Source organism: Nicotiana sylvestris, chromosome 2 (assembly GCF_000393655.2).
Source record: "Nicotiana sylvestris chromosome 2, ASM39365v2, whole genome shotgun sequence".
NCBI classification, from domain to species: domain Eukaryota; kingdom Viridiplantae; phylum Streptophyta; class Magnoliopsida; order Solanales; family Solanaceae; genus Nicotiana; species Nicotiana sylvestris.
The window spans coordinates 215,702,494-215,721,180 of NC_091058.1; the positions used below are offsets into that span (position 1 = coordinate 215,702,494).

Sequence of the window (18,687 nt, forward strand, 5' to 3'; positions counted from 1 at the left end):
TCTCATAAAACTTACACTAGTTGTATGAGACATTTTTTTGTCATATAGTTTTGTGGACCTAGATTTTTGTGGACCCAGAAGTGTAAGATTAGGGTCCACAAATTTGTGAGACAAAAAGAAGCCTCACACAACTAATGTCAGTTGTGTGAGACACACAATTACCTAGGTTTTGCAGTCCAAAGATAGTGTTTAATTTCAAGCATAAAACTCTTACACGTGTAATAAAATCCAATGGACGGGTACAAATTTATCCAATGTATTAAACCAATGAATGCAAAACAAGTATCTCGCATATATTCCTTTCAACACGTTATTATGAAAGTAATATGTATTTTCACTTTAATTTTTAACTGGTATGATTACTTTGCATAATTTGGTATATACACCGGATATAGGGTAAGTCGTCGGGACGAATGGGTATTATATAAATCTTGAATAAAATTTACAGTTTAGAGAAGTTATGAAATTAGATGCTCGATCATCTTTTTAGTTGTCTTCGTCAGAGTTCGATAGAATGTCTTCTGAATCCTGAATAAAGAAACAAGTTAAAATTTCAGATTGTCTTACAATACTAGTAGCATTAAATTGTGGCTCGATTAAATTTGTTCGTATAATCGTATAAGATAAATTCTACATTAGGGGTAAAATGCTTCCTAATGAAGGCGAATTTATATTCAAAGCTTGAATTCAGACCTTTGAATAAGGATAAAAAAATACTTACCACTCTACCACAACCCTTGTTGCCATTCTGAATTGTTGTGATCATCATGATTATAATGTACATTGGCAAGATTATCCCACTAGCTTTTATAAGAATCAACTACAAATGCAAGAACCAATAAAGTTGTTAAGCACTAGTAATAGTCTATGTCGCTCGGACTCTTCAATTATAGCATAGGGTACGTGTCAAATCCTTCTAGAAAGTATATTTTTAGAGGATCCGATATTGATTGGGAAACATTTAAGGAAAGTCCCAGCAATATAGGTAGTAGTTAGGGAAATTAAGTACCATAGGACATAAACTGTTGGATTTGTTTAATTAACACTTACAGTAGGAAGTGTAAAGGGATAATCTTTTGCCCCTCCATTGAGCACCATTAACACATGTCTCATCAGAAGTACAATTGTGAACTGCCAATTTTTGATTATCAACATAGAGTTAGCACATGGATTGATACATAGAATGCGTTAGAAACTGTATTCAAAATAAGAAAATCACAGAAGGAAAAAACGTTAATTCAATAAATCAGACATAAAATAATTCTGAGCCCACAAGTTGCTTGTGTATCCTTAAAGATTTTAATTCCTTCACTGTTGTCTAAGGTTATGGATTAATTCCTCCCAAGATAGAACGGAATAACTATTCTGTGATAGCGGCACTACAAATTACAGAACTTCGGCGAACTCAACAAACGGAGCAAATCACACTTGACAATTATATTTATTTGGAAAATAATACAACAACGTAGAAAGGAGGGAAGGAGTTTTCAGATTTTCCATGTCTGAAAAATGAGGCCAAGCCTCTAAATTTATAGACAAAGGAAAGGTGAGATGGAGAGGTGTAATCTAAAAGGTGCCTCTTCCATTTCCCATTCACACCTTTGAGAAAATTACAATAGAATATACGTAACAGACGCATAAACATCTACTATCTTTGACTCGCGTTATATATATATGGGGCTTATGTCCCATGCTTCGGGTCTTACACCTTGCCTCATAGAAGGTAAATCGGCTGGCCTCACGCTCCCGCTTTTTATATATAATAATTTCTAATAAGCAAATCAGCTAATTTAAAAATCTTTGGTCCGCCTCTGAATTAGCAATGAAATAGGTAAAAGAGTGAGAGAATAAGTGCTTACAATGAGAAGGGCAGTTCGACAATAAGAGTAGTTTCTATCCCTAGTTTGTGAGCATTGACTTTCCAAGATTTCTTCTTCTTCTGCTGATGATCTTCTTATAACTTCCTGGCTTCCTCTGTAATTAATTAGTAATAGTTTATACTTATTACTTTTTTATTACAAAAAAAACAAGCTTTGCACCTCACATACTACGGATTTAAAGACGGAGTCAGGATTTGAACTTTATGGATTTTAAATTCATAGGATAGTAACATCAAATGTTTAGTGATTAAATTTTGAATCTAATTAGGTAATGGTTTTTTATGAAAAAAATATTGAGACATGTCTCAAGGTTTGAATGCAGATAGAATTAACAACCCATAACCACCAAAGGATGTGGTGCAACGGATGTGGCTGCTCTTTCCTTGATCAGTGGTCTCGGGTTCGAGCCCTGAGTATGGAAAAATCCTTGGTAGGATGTGCTCTCCCGAATGGGGCTCTATGTGGCGCGAATTCGGATATATTATAACTCCAATAAGGATACTGAACATTGAGTGAGAACCAAAAAAAAATCATAAAGTTTAAATCGTGATTCCGCCTCTATTCTTACTTACTTCTCTTTTCTTTAATATTGTGAGGGGATAATACCTAATTGTCACTGCTGTGTTATCAACCAAGTGGACCTTCTTAGGGGATGGAACGTAGAATCCAGGTTCAAATTTCTGCATCATTAAATATTTCATCAATAAAGTACTTTTGGCCTCTAATAATATTAGATTATACAATTTGAAAAAAAATCAGGGGAGGAAACAAGAATTGGAATTACGAGAAGAAAATACGTATTGTGTAGCCACTAAGGGATGTAACGTAATTAATCAGAGGTGTCGAGTTCGATTCCTAAAAAGAATTTTTGACAATAAGTGTTTTCTCTATGCACGACCTGTTTGGCCACAAATTTGGCGGCTTGTTTTGATCAATTTTTGAAGAAAAAAAAATCAAGTTCCCAAAAACTGCCAGTTTTAGAACAATTTTTGGGTAAAATTTTCGTTCCACACAAAATTTTAATATTTTTTCAAATAAAATGCATGTCTAAACACAACTTCAAAAACTCGTTTTTCAAGTTTCAACCAAATCTCTGTCCAAATGCTAGCTAATTAGTCAGATCAATGAGTTGAATATCGAATGGCTAAGCAAAAAAATAAAAAAAGAAAGAAAAAACTTTGGAATATTAATAAAAATGAAGAAATTACTTTTGCACCTGTAAACAAATTTCACAAGTTGTATTTCCCTTTTCATTACACCATCTTTGTATACAATCTCTGTGCGCGAACTGATCAAAATAAAAGTCCATATTAGAAATATGTGATCATTTAAAGAAATATTCAAAGAAATCTCAGGAAAAAAAACAAGTTAATTACAGATTAAATTTGGTAATTAAACAAAAGACATGATTAGCGAGTAGAAGCAATTACCTTGACAGTTCCAGAGCATGCACAAGGAGTTTCTAAGCTCTTTAAGCTTTCAAATTCTTGTTCATGGCAAATTCTACACAAAGATATGACACCAGAAATTAATTCATCATCCATATTTATTACCACGACTCCCATCTTCGTCTTGTTTTTTCATACAACAGCAATAACTACGTCTCAGTCTCGAACAAGTTAAAATTGACTATAGAAATTCTGACTTCTTTCTTTAAACTCAACTCATATCATTAATCATATTGTTTTTCATAATCCGTATAGAATATATGTATGTATATATATGAAGTCAATACTGCATTAATTAGGGTCGCTTAAGTTAAGCTATACAGAAAGACGTCAATTCTAACATGAATTATATGATATTTATTTAAAAGTTGTGGTTCTCTCTCTAAGTATAATTAATGATTAAACAGTTGGAAGAACGGTCTAATAAGCAATTTAGATACGGGAATTAGTAACTTTAGCTCAAACAGTGTATTAGTGTTAAGAGATTTATTAAATACGTACACATATTAAATTTAAAATCAAATTAACATTTGAATTCGTCTTTTTAAAAGTTTAAAATTCATAAAGTTAAAATCCCGACCCCAAAAGATAATGTCACATTATATAATAGACTTACAATTGCATGCATGTGTGATTGGCAAGTCGTGAAGTCAGTGGTGTGTAGACTTGGATAATTTATTGCAAGAATCATAAACGTGGAAATTGAATAAAGGTCTTATTTAGCTTTAAAAGGAGAAAATAGAATTAGTTTACTCGGTCAAAGCAATCTTTTGATGTACATTTAGTCCATTTGTTTTGTTTTATTCGATTTAGGGAAAATGCATAACTACCCCTCAATATATAATCAAAGTTCTAACTATATATTTTTTTTCGAGATACTATTACACTCCTGAACTATTAGAAAGTGAAATATACTTTTTTTTTCGAGATACTATTACACTCCTGAACTATTAGAAAGTGAAATTATTGCCACCTTAAATGTTGACGTAACAAAGTGTGTGTTTCATTCTCTCAAAGAGAGTGAGAAGCCCAAAAATTTACTTACTGGTCTTTTTCTTAATATTTTGTCTTTTACACTTTTTTTTCTTCTTCCTGACAATCACCATTAACAGGCATTGAGCTCCATTTACAACACCATTCATTTGAAAATTTATTTTTAAATTTTAGATTGATATTTTTTTCTCAAACTTTTATGGATTTTTTCTTATTTTTCCATTAACAAGAAAATAAATTTAAATTTGATTATCTGTACACGTGTCATCTTTTTATTGGATATTAAACTTAATTAATCATGACAGTAACTTAAACAAATATTTTTTTCCTTTCTTTTCGAAAATATACAATACTTTTCTTAAAAATTCAGTAGCAACAACGACCAAAGAAATTATCATTACGTGAATATTATTTTCTGACCGAAATCGATATCAAAGAATTAAAATTTTGGACTTCATTGATGTCATGCTGCAACTAGTCTTGAAAGAATAGAATAATAGATCAAAATAAGGAACATAATGAGAGAGAGAAAAAAAAAGAGTGACAAAATATACATATGGCACGCGAGTGTGTTTCACCTCCCATGAAACATCTGGTTATGACATTTCAAGGAGATATTTATTCCATTTTAGAATAGTTTATGGGGTAATAGAATTTTCGTAAAGAAAAGGTGTGTAATTGGAACTTTGGCCATAGGTTTTAGGAGATAATTATGTATTTTCCTTTAGTTTATATGAAATATTTGATATTATTTCACTAATAGTATATGTTATAGGACTTCAAAATTCTCAATAAGGAAAATTCACTTATAATTTTTATAAAAATGTATTCATTTGACACTTAGCTTCCTCTCAATCTTTCAAGTATTAGTATAATATGTTCTTTCACTAATTAACACTAATATATAAGTATGAATTACATTAATATCTTAAACTTCGTATTAATGCAACATTATCAGATAAAATAGGACAGAGGGAAAACTATTTGTGTATCACTTTTCCCTTCCACTTAAAATCTAATTGATTATGTTATACTAATTATTCTGGACACCATAATTATTAAAAAAAATATTTTGTACTAGTGTAGTGACCGAGGTTACATGCTTAAAGGAATAGGAAAAGTTAACATGTAACCCGAAAGCCTTGGAGCCATGTTGCTCTTTGCTTGAATTGTAAATTGGAAAAATTAATAAAACTTAAAGTAGGGTCATTGACCAAAAATTGGAGAGTTGGATCGTATTAGCAAAGGCGAATTCAGGATTTGGACCAAAATTATTAAGTTCTATCGACTCGTAATTTGTATGTTAGCTCCGCCCCTACTCATCGCAACTTTCTGCTTCTTGAAAAGTAGAAATTGGTCTCTCAAGTTTAAACTTTGATTACAACAACGGTATATATGGGTATTTCAATTTTGATTGTCCTTTCATATTATGTCTACGTTCTCTATCTATTCATTTCTATTTTTTACTTAATCTAAAATTTTATCTCGATATTTTTTACTATATGTTCATCTTCTTTGATCCATTATGTCAGGGTATTAATGTCAGTGGCGGAGGTAGAATTTTCGTTAAGGGGTTCAAAAAAAAAAGTTAATAAAGATTGTAGTTAGTGCAATTTAAACAAATAACCTTACAAAGATTTTGAATCCTCTTGACCATTAAGCTATACTTTTGGATTATGTCAAATGGATTCAAAACATAATATATAGAGCCGTAGAGGTGGCAAAATGGTTCAAAGAAAACAGTTAACCACCCATATTATCCACTAAAAATGGGTTGGATAATGAACTTTTTAAAAACGGGTCAAATATGGATAAGAACCATATTATCCATTTAGAAAATGGATAACCAATGAGTCTAACTTTTACATTTGTAAAGCTTCAAATCAAGTTAGGAGACTAAAAATTCTCCCAAAAGTGATCATATACAAGAAGTCATGGATAATATGGGTAACTCATATTATCCGTCGGTTAACCCTTTTTTATACGTATTAAATGTGGGTCTGGTCGGATAGTTGATCCTTTTTTCATTACCTGTTTTCTACCCGAACCATATACGACTCGACCCGCCCGTTTGCCATTCGTATATAGAGGTAAAAAAAAAATAGATTTTGTCTTATATATATAGTGTAATTTTTCGGCTTAAAGGGGTTCGGGTAAACCCCTTTCGCCCCTAAATCCGCCCCTGATTAATGTGTGTTAACTTATGATAAGTGAACCCTTAACTAGGTTTTCTCAATAGTTATCGAATTGGAAGAAACCATTGTGGCAATATTTCAATACATAAACATGCCCTCAAACTTGGTCTTACTTGGTAAGTATGCCCTTCAACTTTGAGTGTGCACCTCAACTTGTATAAAGTTGAACACGTAAACACAAATACTGACGTGACATATAAATTTTGGAGGTGTCTAGATAATTATTTTGTAAATTGGAGTGTTAAACTGACAAAGCGGAAACAAGTTGAGGTGTCTACTTGTGCACACTCAAAATTGGAGGGCATACTTGCCAGTTGAGGCCAAGTTTGAATGCATGTTTATGTATTATGCCTGCCATCTGTGACATACTTGGGCTTTGCAAATTCCATGCATAGAGCGCATTAACTTCAGAAAATAACAAAAATTATAAGACACCATAAGGGGTATCTTTAACTTTTGTCCGTAGGCTAGGTCACCTGAAAATAGTTAGCGAATATATATATATATATATATATATATATATATATATATATATATATATATATATAATCCATATATAATATGTGTATAATCGTGTACAATCAATGTATAATCAATTTATACCTCAAAAAAATAAACAGTGAATCCAATCCTCTATTTTGTGCAAAGCTCCCAAGAATGTTATAGCCAAAAGGTCCAGATATCTGTGTAATGGAAGGTTCTTTTCTTCTTTTGAAATATTGAATCTGGTGTGCTTGTGCTTCTTGAATTTGTTTGACACCAATCATATAAATTTGCTTGTGCTTATTGCTTCATATGTTGAAAAAAGAATGGCATATTTTTATATTTAGAAATAATTTAAGTTAAACTTTTTATTTTACCCACTTTACCTTTAATAAGGAACTTTTATAGCCATAAAGTATCATAATCTCATAAAGCTTTTGCCCCTCAAATTTTTAGGACCACATATTTCAAAAGTTTTCTTTTTGTTTCTTAAACTTTGTACCAAGTCAAATTACATCATCTAAATTAAAACGGAGAGAGTATAAGAGTAAAGACAAGTACTTCACTTGTGCTCTTTTCCTTTTGGCAAAAGTGCAATTCTTGGTCCCTGCCTGTATTCACGGAGTTCCATCTTCTCCTGGCGGGACTGTAGTGGCGGAGCCAGAATTTAACCTGGGGTTCAAATATAAAGAGGTAACATATGAAAAAGTTAAGAAAATTAAACATCTACTATATATACATGAAAATTAATTTTGGCCTACTAACATATAGTGTAATTTTTCAGTGATGGGTGAACCCCTTCTGCACCCTGGCTCCGCCCATGGCCAAGAGTATAAGGGCAGCCGATACACGAAGCATCCGCATCCAGAGAAGGATCGCACCCCAAGAGGCATGATGTAGGTAGTCTACCCTGATACAAGCATCAGAGGTTGATTTCACGGCTCGAACCCAAGACCTATAAGTCACACGAAGGTTGATTTTACCGTTGCTCCAAGGCTCTCCTTCAAGAGTATGCTATATGAAGGCACTAGGCAGTAAAAAGAAAAAAAGATGACAGCATTTGGATATCGGGAAGACGACAAAAACAAATACATGTAGAACATATAGAAGAAACATTCTCAATGCTCACTCTTTAATTATATATGTGCAAAATTTACAAAGTCAAATCCTCAAAGTGCCACAAAATTATTAAATGGAACTATTGTTTGAGAATCTTTACGCTCTGCTACCTATCACACTATCCAACAAGAACTACAACTCTTACAAATCCAATGATACAAAAATTACAAGCAACTGGAATTGTTGCCTCATTCATGTAAAGATACAAACTTTGATGGGAACAATCAAATAGGATGAAGAAACTGTGTGTAACAAAAACTAATGCAATACCATTCTCTCATTCACTCCAACCACCCCCACCCCCACCCCCACCCCCCACACTATTGAAACAAAAAATTAAAAAATGATAATAAAAGAATTGGAAACTCTTCCCCTATTTCCTGCTTCCGGCTTTACGCTTCATTTCAGTTGGCATGGCCTGCCTGCCATTCCTCTGATTGTGGCCGACTCCTCCATTCGTCTGTCGTGATATTGAAGGCCCGACTTTATGAACCATATTCCTACGGTACGCAGTGAACGAATGGTTATCGGGAAAGGGATTTAACTTGCATACACTTTTACACTACCAATGTATATTAACTTGTTGTACAGGTAATCAGCTTTATTTTCCTCGTTACTAATCCCATCTTTAATGGATAGTTACCTGTAATTATCATTCAGGTCACTTGATAGTGTAAAAATTCGTTTATGCTCTCAGTGTATAGAAGTTGAACTCATTAAGATAGTGCTATTACACCTTCTTTTCTATTAACAAGCATGTTACTATTGAGATACTAAATAAACCACGAAGTGTAAAAGACTAGGACTAACCTTGATTCCGGGCTTTTTGCTGGCTTAGTATTTGGTTTCTGTATCTTTGACCCATTCCCATTGGGGAAACTGTTAAGTTTTGTATTATTGAATTGCCAAAGCAAATCTGGCTCGGACGAATCACTGGTAGTGGCATCAAACTCATCTAAATCCTCGGCAGTAGCGATGTCAAAGTGGTTGCTCATTTGGAAAAGATTACTTGATTTTTCTTGGTATACTTTAGATGAATCTGAAAGATATTTCTCATAAAGTACGTCGGACACGTTGCCTTTTTCAGATTCCCATCCAAACAGGTTTCCAACTCCACGTGCAGCGTCCTGCTTGTTCACCATGACCTTGTCTACCCACTCGCCTGAGCTCATGTCTCTGTCATCTTCTACAAAGTTTTCACAAGGACTGCTAACGGGTGGCCAGGGAGGGGAATTTCCGAGTAACTCATCAAGATCAAAACTTTGCCTCTTTTGTCTGAATGCAGAATTACTAGAGACCTGTAAATTAAAGCAAATTATAAAATGTCAAACACGATGATAACTGCATGTATCAAGGTGGAAGCTTATAAGAATCTTTAGTAACTGTATCTTGTGCTTTTTTTTTATATAAACCAATTTTCATGTTGTGCTACAGTGCTATTTCCTTGTGTTTCCATGTTTACTACTCCCTCCGTCCCAGTTTATGTGAACCTTTTAAAACGATATGCAAACTATGTAAACTTCACCAACATTTTGAATGCATTTTTTCATCATATTGGCACCGGAAGAATTGCACCTTATAGTACTTTCCATATAGTTTTTGAATATTGAAATTTAACTTCAAAATATTGAATTAATCTAATCCAATTTAGCTTCAAAATTAGTCAAATTGACTCTCCAAAGTAAAAGGTTCACATAAACAGGAACAGAGGGAGTATTTATTTAACTAAAGGGCAGCTTGGTGCAAAAGGCATCTCGCGTTCACGCAAGATCCGGAGAAGGGACACACCCCAAGGGGTGTGATGTAGACAACCTAAATTAATGCGAGCATTAGTGTCTACTTCCACAGCTCGACCCAATGACAGAGGGAGTATTTATTTAACTAAATGGCAGCCTGGTGCACAAAGCATCCCGCATTCACGCGAGATCCGGGGAAGGGGGTTGTGATGTAGACAGCCTAACCTAATGCGAGCATTAGTGGCTGCTTCCACGGCTCGAAGCAGTCACCTATAGGTCACACGGAGATAACTTCATCGTTGTTCCAAGGCTCCCCTTCTGGAGTATTTATTTAACTATTCAGCGAAAACACTCACCACTAAATATTTGTAGCGTACTAGACTTCAGTAAAATATTCATTTGCTAAACAGGAAGGCGTCGGCATTTTGGTCTCTTAATGACTGAAATCAACTAAGTCGTAGAGATTTTACCTCTCTGTTGCCTACATCCTCCATTGGTCTCCTCTGAATGTTTGAATCGGGCAACATTTCTCTCCCCTGTGGATTAGATTGAAAAGGTGATGATTGCAAGCCATATGGACTGCTTGTTACCTTATGATGTGTGGAGACCGGTTCCGTTTCTTTTCTTGCCAAGGCAGCTTTAAGAGTAGCAATCTGATAAAAGAGTACTAATAATTGAGCATATATACATATACTAAGAACTCGTGCTTTAATAAGAAAGAAGGAAACGGGGAGCAAAATGTTATACCTGTTCTTTGAGCTCTTTGACATCCGTGGTATCTTTATTTACTCGGGCAGCACCGAGTTCAACGGAAGAAACACGTTCCGCAAACTTAAGGGTGCTAATTGTTTCTCCTATGGCATCTGGTTCAGGACTTATGTGAACAAACATCAATGTTTTAGCTTGTCCACCTAAAACAGAATCACATCCCAAAACCATATATTACTTAACAGAAATAAGAGAATCTCAGAAGATACAAGCTTGATCCGTTAACATCTGCTCTTACCAAGTGAGTCTTGGAGTAGTTGTGTAAGTTTGCTGTTACGATATGGAACATGCGCATTCTTTTGTGCTAGGGCAGCGATTACATCACCTAAAGCTGAGAGAGACTTGTTAATGTGTTGTGCCTCTTTAAGTCTATCTCCCGTTACTTCAGATTTGTCTACTCTTTCACTTCCAGCAAGATCAACCAAATGCATACAACCACGAAGAATAGCTCCAGAAGTCAAGTCTCTTCCTTGGACATGAACTGTTAGGCAACTGCAGATCCAAAACAACACAAAAGTTATCATTTCCACTGAAAATTTTATAAAGCATTAGAAAGTAAACAAGGAAAGGTGGTATATCCATTCATACCTGTGAGAACGACTACTGCGGTCATTGAGTGCTGTTGCACCCACTGCACGATTCCTTTGTCCAAGATTCATTAAATGAATGACGTCAGAAGTTGAAGTTACACGAACCAGGCTTGCATCAGGTACCGTTAGTCCTTGAGAAGCATTACGAATTTCTAGTGTAATAATAAGTCAAGGAAGACAGAAAGTTTTTAAGCATGAACATGGGCTTGAGCGTGAGTACAACAACAACAACTTTGCCTTAGTCCCAAAGAAAGTTGGGGTCGGCAATATAAATCCTCACTTTTTTCTTTAAGCTCAACTCATATCACGGCAAAACAAAATAATAGTAGTGAAAATAAGTTAAATATTTATATAGAGATAATAGTAATAATAAGAATAGTAGTAATATTTAAACCTTATTTCTAACTAGTAACTAACACTATCTTTAGCTAAGTCTGCATTGATTCCAAGGATTTGTAGGTCTTTTGAGACAACCTCTTTCCATGTGATTTTAGGTCTACCTCGTCCCCTTTTAACACCTTCATTCACTGTAGTTTCACACCTATGGACCGGTGTTTGGCATAAAGACATTGAAAAATTTCTATATTTGTGACTCAATATAAGAATGTCCTTGAGCTTAAATATTACAATAGTCAAGTTGGGAATAGCTTCAAAGATCATAAGAATTTAAGTCAAAGAAACTTTGAAGGATATCTTTTGTGCACACCATCAGAAACAAGGAGATCCCTAACTTGCTCGTTATATATCTCAATCATTTGTACAGACACTTCATATAAGAAGGTGTCCTTTCTTTGATCTGCAAGAAGGAATAAATCGCCTAGTGCCCTGTAGTTTACCCCTCGGCTTTGTTCGGTAAGATCCTTAGGCCCCGTCTGAATATAAATATACAACTTAGCACATAAAAGAGGGGAAATATTAATATAGTTGTATATATGAATTTCATTTTGTCTAACCATTGTGAAGGTTTTTCCTGATCCAGTTTGACCATAAGCAAAAATGCACACATTGTACCCATCCAAAACTGATCTAATCAGTTGTTGAGTGTCTGAAAACACCTCTCCTGCCACACACAAAAAAGAAATAGAGAAAAATAAAAGGTGAACACCCAAAAGTAGAGAAGAAAATAAGCCATGAAGAGAGCTACGAGATGCTAAAATCAAAGTATACATGCCAATTTTAAGAATGGTCTAACCAACCTTGAGTTGCGGACGGTCCAAATACTTTATTGAAATTGAAAGACTTGCGTCCTTTCCCGCTCTTTGATGGAACACTTATTGTAATGCTACCATCTTCTATATGATCCACATTACTAATATAACTTGCTTGCCCGGGCAAAAATGGTCTTACTCGACAGTAAACTCTTATGCTTCCTGAATCAAGCACAAAGAAATGATCGTCTCATTCAAAACTCGGATAGGTGATGAAGACAGACTCAGAGGAACTTCACAAGAAAGATACCTTTAAGGTCCTGGACTTGATTGTAAAGCCTGCGATTTTCTTCAAGAACTCTATGATAACCGGAAGCTGCATGTGCTAGGCCGTGTATGTGCATGCCTATAATGCAGGGGTTTTATCAGGTGGAGAAAACCTCATCTGAAGTAATTTCCACATAAAAGAATGGAAAAAAAGGAGCAATAATTTGTTAGGTGCATTAATCCTACCAATATTTTGCATTTCCTCATGAAACTTCATTTGCATGAACTGCATACCCGCTTTTGTAGTCAAAAGAGTTTGTTTCAGGTCCTGCAGTGGAACATTATTGATCGCAAAATATAGGTTTTGAAAAGTTCCATATCGGAGAGTCTGATCATGCCTGGTCAAGCTTAACTTCTTACCTTGACGTCTCTTTTCTGTTGGTCAACAATTGTGTTCTGCTTCACATATCTTCTTTTAAGTTCCTCATCAATGATGAGATTCTCTTCTTTCACTAGTGCAACATTTCTTTGGTCAAGCTAATTGAGAAAGAGAAAGCGAACAAGTATGAGTGATCCCCTAATTTACATGAAATTATGCCTTTATTATTGATGAACTAGTGATTAATAAAAGTTAGAGGCGTTACCTTTGTGCCGGCAGAAGTATGTTTCTGAAGGAATCTGTTACCACAGGAAACGGTTGAGTCCTTTGGAGTTGCTTTGTTCTAATCGAAGGATGTCCAAATGCGGCGTCAGAGAAGAAGATAAAGGGTACAAATAAATTCAAGAAAGTGGAGACGCCATTCTATGTTCTATTTTGGTAGAACACGAGATATAGTTGAAAGGCATCAAATTACAGAATCCAACAAAAATATGCATGTACAAGTACAGCCACTGAAATAACGGGGGGGGGGGGGAGAGAGAGAGAGAGAGAGAGAGAGCAATTTAGACTACTAAGTAGAGATTTAAGCTATTAATAAATGATCAATTGAGCTCAGAAGTAAAACTTATTTAAGATTACCGGTTGAATTTGGCTTGCGATGCGCTGCTCGAACTCCTCAACAACCTTATTTAACACTGACTCCACAAGCTGTAGCAAGAACAACAATGCTTTATTTTAGAACAAGGGCAACACAAGCCAAAATACAATGTAATATAGTGACATATAACTTGACAAAAGTTTACCCATTGCCTATAAGTTTTAAGTTCACATTATCATTTGGTTCTTCTCTCTACATCACACATTATATACAAAAGTAACTCTCTTTAAAATGATGCAGGAGGAGCAGGAAAATTGAGGCTTTGAGCCTTTGACTAGAGTCTCTTTTGCAACTACACAATCTATAAGAAATTTTTTTATCTGAATAATGTAAGAAATTTACTGCATTCCAACTTACATTAGGAACTTCTTCAGGCTTCTTATCAATCAGAATTGCACGAACAAGGTTGCTTAAGGAAGAGTTGGGCTGTAAAACGGAAGCTTTAATTAATGAATCATGTGTCGGGTACGATATTGCTAATGCATATAGTCAAGCCGAGTCTACCTACCATTTTGTTACTTTCAGTAAATTTCTCATTCATTGACATACTCCTTGACAGAGAACTAGAGAATGGCTCAGAATTTTTGCGCACAAATTGTTTTGTTGATGTTGTGGACTTCACATTTCCACCAAATTTCCAGACTCCAGTGCCACCTGTCTGCTTCCATTCGCTGTAGTCTTTAATTCCCAAAACACAGTTGACAACCCTCGACGATTTTCCGCCCTGATAATCATAAAAAATGCGGCTTTATCAGTGAAGGTGACTCCATATTAAGCAGCAAATCCAGTTCACAGTCGTGAGAATGACAATGCAATACTATGGTGGTGTCCGGCCTAACTTGCGCACACCTTGACTATTTCACTGGGTACCTGCTAGTCTGCTACCTCTCAGGCTCTAGGCTCTCACCAGCACAGGTACCACATAACTATACCCATCAAGGTTAGACAGATGAGAAGATGTCATCTTGTATTTTTTGCTTCCGCTGGGATTTGAACCAAACCTCATGGTTCTCCTCCCATTTCGCTAAGGACTAGGTCAAACCCTTGAGTGCCAGTAAGACTCAACGCCATTGTACTCAAATTTCTATGAGATATATTGGAATTGAAATTTAATGAAACAGGTAAAAGAACTTGCAACACTATGAGTAATAGGTCATGTTGGCTCACATAAAGGCACTGCACTTACCTGTTCAAGATCAGATGCCTCAAAAGAAGGAATCCCCATATCTTGGGCAGCAACCAAAAAATTACGGACGTTCTCAAAATACTGGAATGCAGACAAGGCTGCTCCATCAGGAAGTAGTGCAGAGTCAACCGGACTTTCAACAACCTGCAGTTGTTGATCAAGGTCAATTTTTTGAAGGTTGAAAAGATAACAATTCAATTCCAACAAACAGGAGGACATTGTGAAGTTTTTACCTTGGGCACAGCTCCAGGCTGAATTTTATTAAGCACATTGCAAAGAATTATTCCACTCCTTAAGCCAAGCCTGAAGTCTTCCTCAGAAGGCTCAGCTGGCAAATCTTTTGCTCCCACAACGCCAACCACCTTTCTCAGCCAGGCTGCAGCTTCATACCTCCTTGTTGCTACAAATAAAAGATAAGTACAAGTGATGTCATTCCTCATATAGTAGAAGAAAAGGTAGTCAGAATAATGCCTAACATTACAGGGTAGGCGGCTGAATTATGTCATTGTGCACAGAGGCGGAGCTAGCACTTCAACTTTATAGGTGGATTTTAGAACGACAATTCCAAGTACTAATAACTGGTTAAATATGTGTACATATTTAATGAATTTTTTTATAGTTAACACAAATACATTTTTTGCACAAAACCATTGGGTTCGGCCGAACCCATATGCTGACTTCTATCTCCGCCCTTGATTGTGCGAACCATTTCATCTAAAGCTTAAGCTGATAAATATTAGACACTTTTTTATTTATTTTAGGTCTGCAACATCAGCAACAGTAAATCAGTTTCAAATCCAGGCTTCTCTTAATCTATTCAAGAATGAGCTGACTGAGTATATAAACAGGCCAGAAACAATTAATCTCCAACTGAAGCTTATGGTTAGAAATTCTAGCATTTCTAAGTTAGTAGATTCTAAATTAATAATTTGTACACAGTAAACTAATTTCTTAAGATAAATATAAAGTTTGGACCAAAGTTACTAGGTTCGGTCAAACCCATATATTGAAGGCCAGCTCCGCCCCTGAACAGGATGTAGCTATACGATCTCTTTGCCAGAAAATTACACTGTACGTACATGTAAAAAAAATTCTTATGATTATCTATAAATTGCTGAATCTCCTTGACACAAGGAAAACATCTAGTATACTAATAAAGGTAGTTCAATATATTCTTTAGGTCAAAGGTTCAAATCTGAGTCGTGACACTCTATCATTCTTTTAACCTCCTTGTTAGAATTTCTGGTTCTGCCATTGCCAAACACTTCAATCAGCACAAATGCAAGACTCAAAATGGACAAAACTGCAAATTGGCAATTAGCACACAAAGGATCAATAGATAGTTACCTGCTTCCTCAGCTCGACGGGCATCCAAATCAAGACTTCTTGATCTGTTTCCATGTTGCTGAAGAACATCCTCCACCACAGATGCCACAGAGAAAGACAATGCACCATCAGCAGCCATTCTTACTTAAATTTGTGTGAAAAAAGAAACCTTTTTTTGTCAACAAATTTGAAACCAAGCCCTCCAACATCAAAATCTCAATTTTCCAACAAACCCCAGATAATTCTGTTTGAGAAAAAAACCCAAATGTGATGATTCAAACACAGCACCAAAATCCTCAAGATTGGATTTTTATTGGAAAAATATTGCTAACAAGCCCTCCAACATCAAAATTCTCAAATTTCCAACAAACCCCAGATAACTCTTTTGAGAAAAAATCCAAATGTGATGCCTTTTATGGAAAAACTTTCACATCAAGATTCTCAACCCTTAAAATAGCAAGAGAATACAACCCCTCTAAATTCTTTTGGAAAAGAAACCTGATAGCTCAGAAATGGAACAGATACATGCCTATATAAATACACAGAAACAGAAAAAAAAGAATAAATTCTTCACCAAATAGTTGGGTATAGGACTATAGACTATAAAACTCAAAAACTTTTTAGTCTATAGTATGCTATAGACTTTGTACACTACAAGCTGGTAGTGTATAACTTTGGTGCTGGCCGAATTCTGCTTTTTTTTATTCTCTCACATGAATGAACTACAAAAAGCAATAGCTTTAAGATGATTTTATGCATAGAGTTATTAGAAAAGCTACAAGTTTCCGAGCCTAGTTCCGAACCTATTCCCTCCCTTTGCCGCTTTCTAAAATCAGAGCGCGTGTATTTACGCGATTGTCCTGCAGGTGGTTCCCGTTTCTTTTATAATTATATTTCAGGAGGGTCATTTTTTTTTTTTATAAGGTCATTTATACAATCTCATATTACCAACAATTTTTTTTTTGGTAATTAATTTCATTTCATTTCAAACAAACAGAATACAAAGATCATAATTGTTTACATCTCCCAGCTCTATCTTCTATCTTCTTTACTCTACATTATCGTCCTACCTATTACACACAATTATAAGTAGGATAGTAATTCATCTCGTCTAGTCTAGCTTGTAGTCATTGTACACATCTTTCTCGTCCATGTACTGCTTGAACTATCCCTCGAACAAGCTCCTGTATGGACTGCTTCATTCCTCTAAAAATTCTGTTATTTCTTTTCTGCCAGACATGATATACTGCTTCTGCAAGTATTAGTCGATATAGTTCTGTTTTAATGATCCTTCATTTGCAGCATTTGATTGTCCAGTTGAGTTCATCACTCCATCGCATTGTCTTTCTGCAAATCCCCTGCCATTGCAACAGCACTGTCCATAATTGTGAAGTGTAGGAACAGGAAAAGAACAGGTGATCGATAGACTCCTCTTCTTTGTTGCATAGTTCACATGTGACCTCCTCCACGTATCCCAGTCCTCTCAGTCTATCTTTAGTCATTAATTTTCTTTGAACAGCTAGATAGACAATAAATTTCCACTTTGGAACTCCCAGATTAGTTTGCATAAGTTTCCTCCACGTTACTCGTTCAAAGTTTCCTCGCAATTTTGTATAGAAATTCTTCACTAAAAAGCTTTCCATCTTTTTCATTTTATCCAGCTTCCTCAAAGTATTGTCTAGCTTTGAAAATCTTCTGAATTATCCAGGAAGCTTGTTTTGCCTCAATACTCCATCCTGCTATCTGCTTCTTGTAGTACTCATGCACCCACTGTACCCATAGCCTATCTTTCTTCTTGCTTAAGTTCCACATCAACTTACAAATGGCAACTTTATTCCAGACTTCAACATTCAATAGGTTTAATCCACCAGCTACCTTAGGCTTGCACAAAGTTCCCCAGGCCACTAATGCTTTCCTAGACTTTTCAATCCCCCCAGTCTATAGGAAAGTTCTACAAACTTTCTCAATCATGCGGATCAGTTTCTTTGGGAGGAGAAATATCTGTGACCAATATATCTGTATAGGGAACAAGACACTTTTGATTAACTGAATTCTTCCTGCATATGACAGAAATTTTGTTGTCCAAGATTGTATCCTTCCTAGCATTTTCTCTATTAAGGGCTGGCATTGTATTAAGGATAGCCTCTTAGTGCTAAGAGGCACTCCTAGATACCTCACTGGTAGTTCTCCCTTCACAAACCCCAGGCCATCTAGTATTTGCTGCTGTTGCTCTTCTCTTACTCCTCCAAAAATTATAGAGCTTTTCTCTTTGTTAGCTATTAAACCTGATGCTTTTGAAAACTGTTGAAAGCATTGAAATACCAGTTGTACTGACATAATATCGCCCCTACTAAACAACAATAGATCATCTGCAAAACTCAATTGAATAATATTCATTTTGCTGCATTTTGGATGGTAGTTGAAATCTGGGTTCTTTCTGAGAGTCTTTAGTATTCTTGTTAGGTACTCCATAGCTAGCACAAAGAGATAAGGTGCCAAGGGGTCCCCTTG

The 18,687-nt window shown here is 35.4% G+C and overlaps 3 protein-coding genes across 3 annotated transcripts; all 3 read right to left on the reverse strand.

The window, feature by feature from the left end:
- Positions 1 to 306: 306 nt before the first annotated feature.
- LOC104246550 (uncharacterized) lies at positions 307 to 3,509 on the reverse strand. The gene is made up of 7 exons (XM_009802361.2): positions 3,311 to 3,509; positions 3,097 to 3,168; positions 2,487 to 2,560; positions 1,860 to 1,974; positions 1,051 to 1,131; positions 722 to 820; positions 307 to 528 (listed from the first exon to the last, which is right to left on the reverse strand). The coding sequence occupies exons 1-7, from the start codon at positions 3,443 to 3,445 to the stop codon at positions 487 to 489; spliced, it is 618 nt and encodes a 205-aa protein (XP_009800663.1). The 5' UTR covers positions 3,446 to 3,509; the 3' UTR covers positions 307 to 486.
- A 4,594-nt stretch (positions 3,510 to 8,103) lies between these two features.
- Positions 8,104 to 16,880, reverse strand: LOC104246551 (kinesin-like protein KIN-14I). The gene is made up of 19 exons (XM_070168500.1): positions 16,198 to 16,880; positions 15,084 to 15,250; positions 14,851 to 14,994; positions 14,173 to 14,388; positions 14,022 to 14,090; positions 13,646 to 13,714; positions 13,272 to 13,349; positions 13,048 to 13,164; positions 12,874 to 12,955; positions 12,671 to 12,766; positions 12,409 to 12,582; positions 12,166 to 12,272; positions 11,905 to 12,084; positions 11,211 to 11,368; positions 10,861 to 11,114; positions 10,602 to 10,765; positions 10,325 to 10,507; positions 8,929 to 9,416; positions 8,104 to 8,618 (listed from the first exon to the last, which is right to left on the reverse strand). The coding sequence occupies exons 1-19, from the start codon at positions 16,313 to 16,315 to the stop codon at positions 8,492 to 8,494; spliced, it is 2,991 nt and encodes a 996-aa protein (XP_070024601.1). The 5' UTR covers positions 16,316 to 16,880; the 3' UTR covers positions 8,104 to 8,491.
- Positions 16,881 to 17,468: 588 nt separating this feature from the next.
- Positions 17,469 to 17,819, reverse strand: LOC138886279 (uncharacterized). Its single transcript, XM_070167347.1, has one exon. It carries the CDS (start codon positions 17,817 to 17,819, stop codon positions 17,469 to 17,471), a length of 351 nt encoding a protein of 116 aa, XP_070023448.1.
- Positions 17,820 to 18,687: the final 868 nt, after the last annotated feature.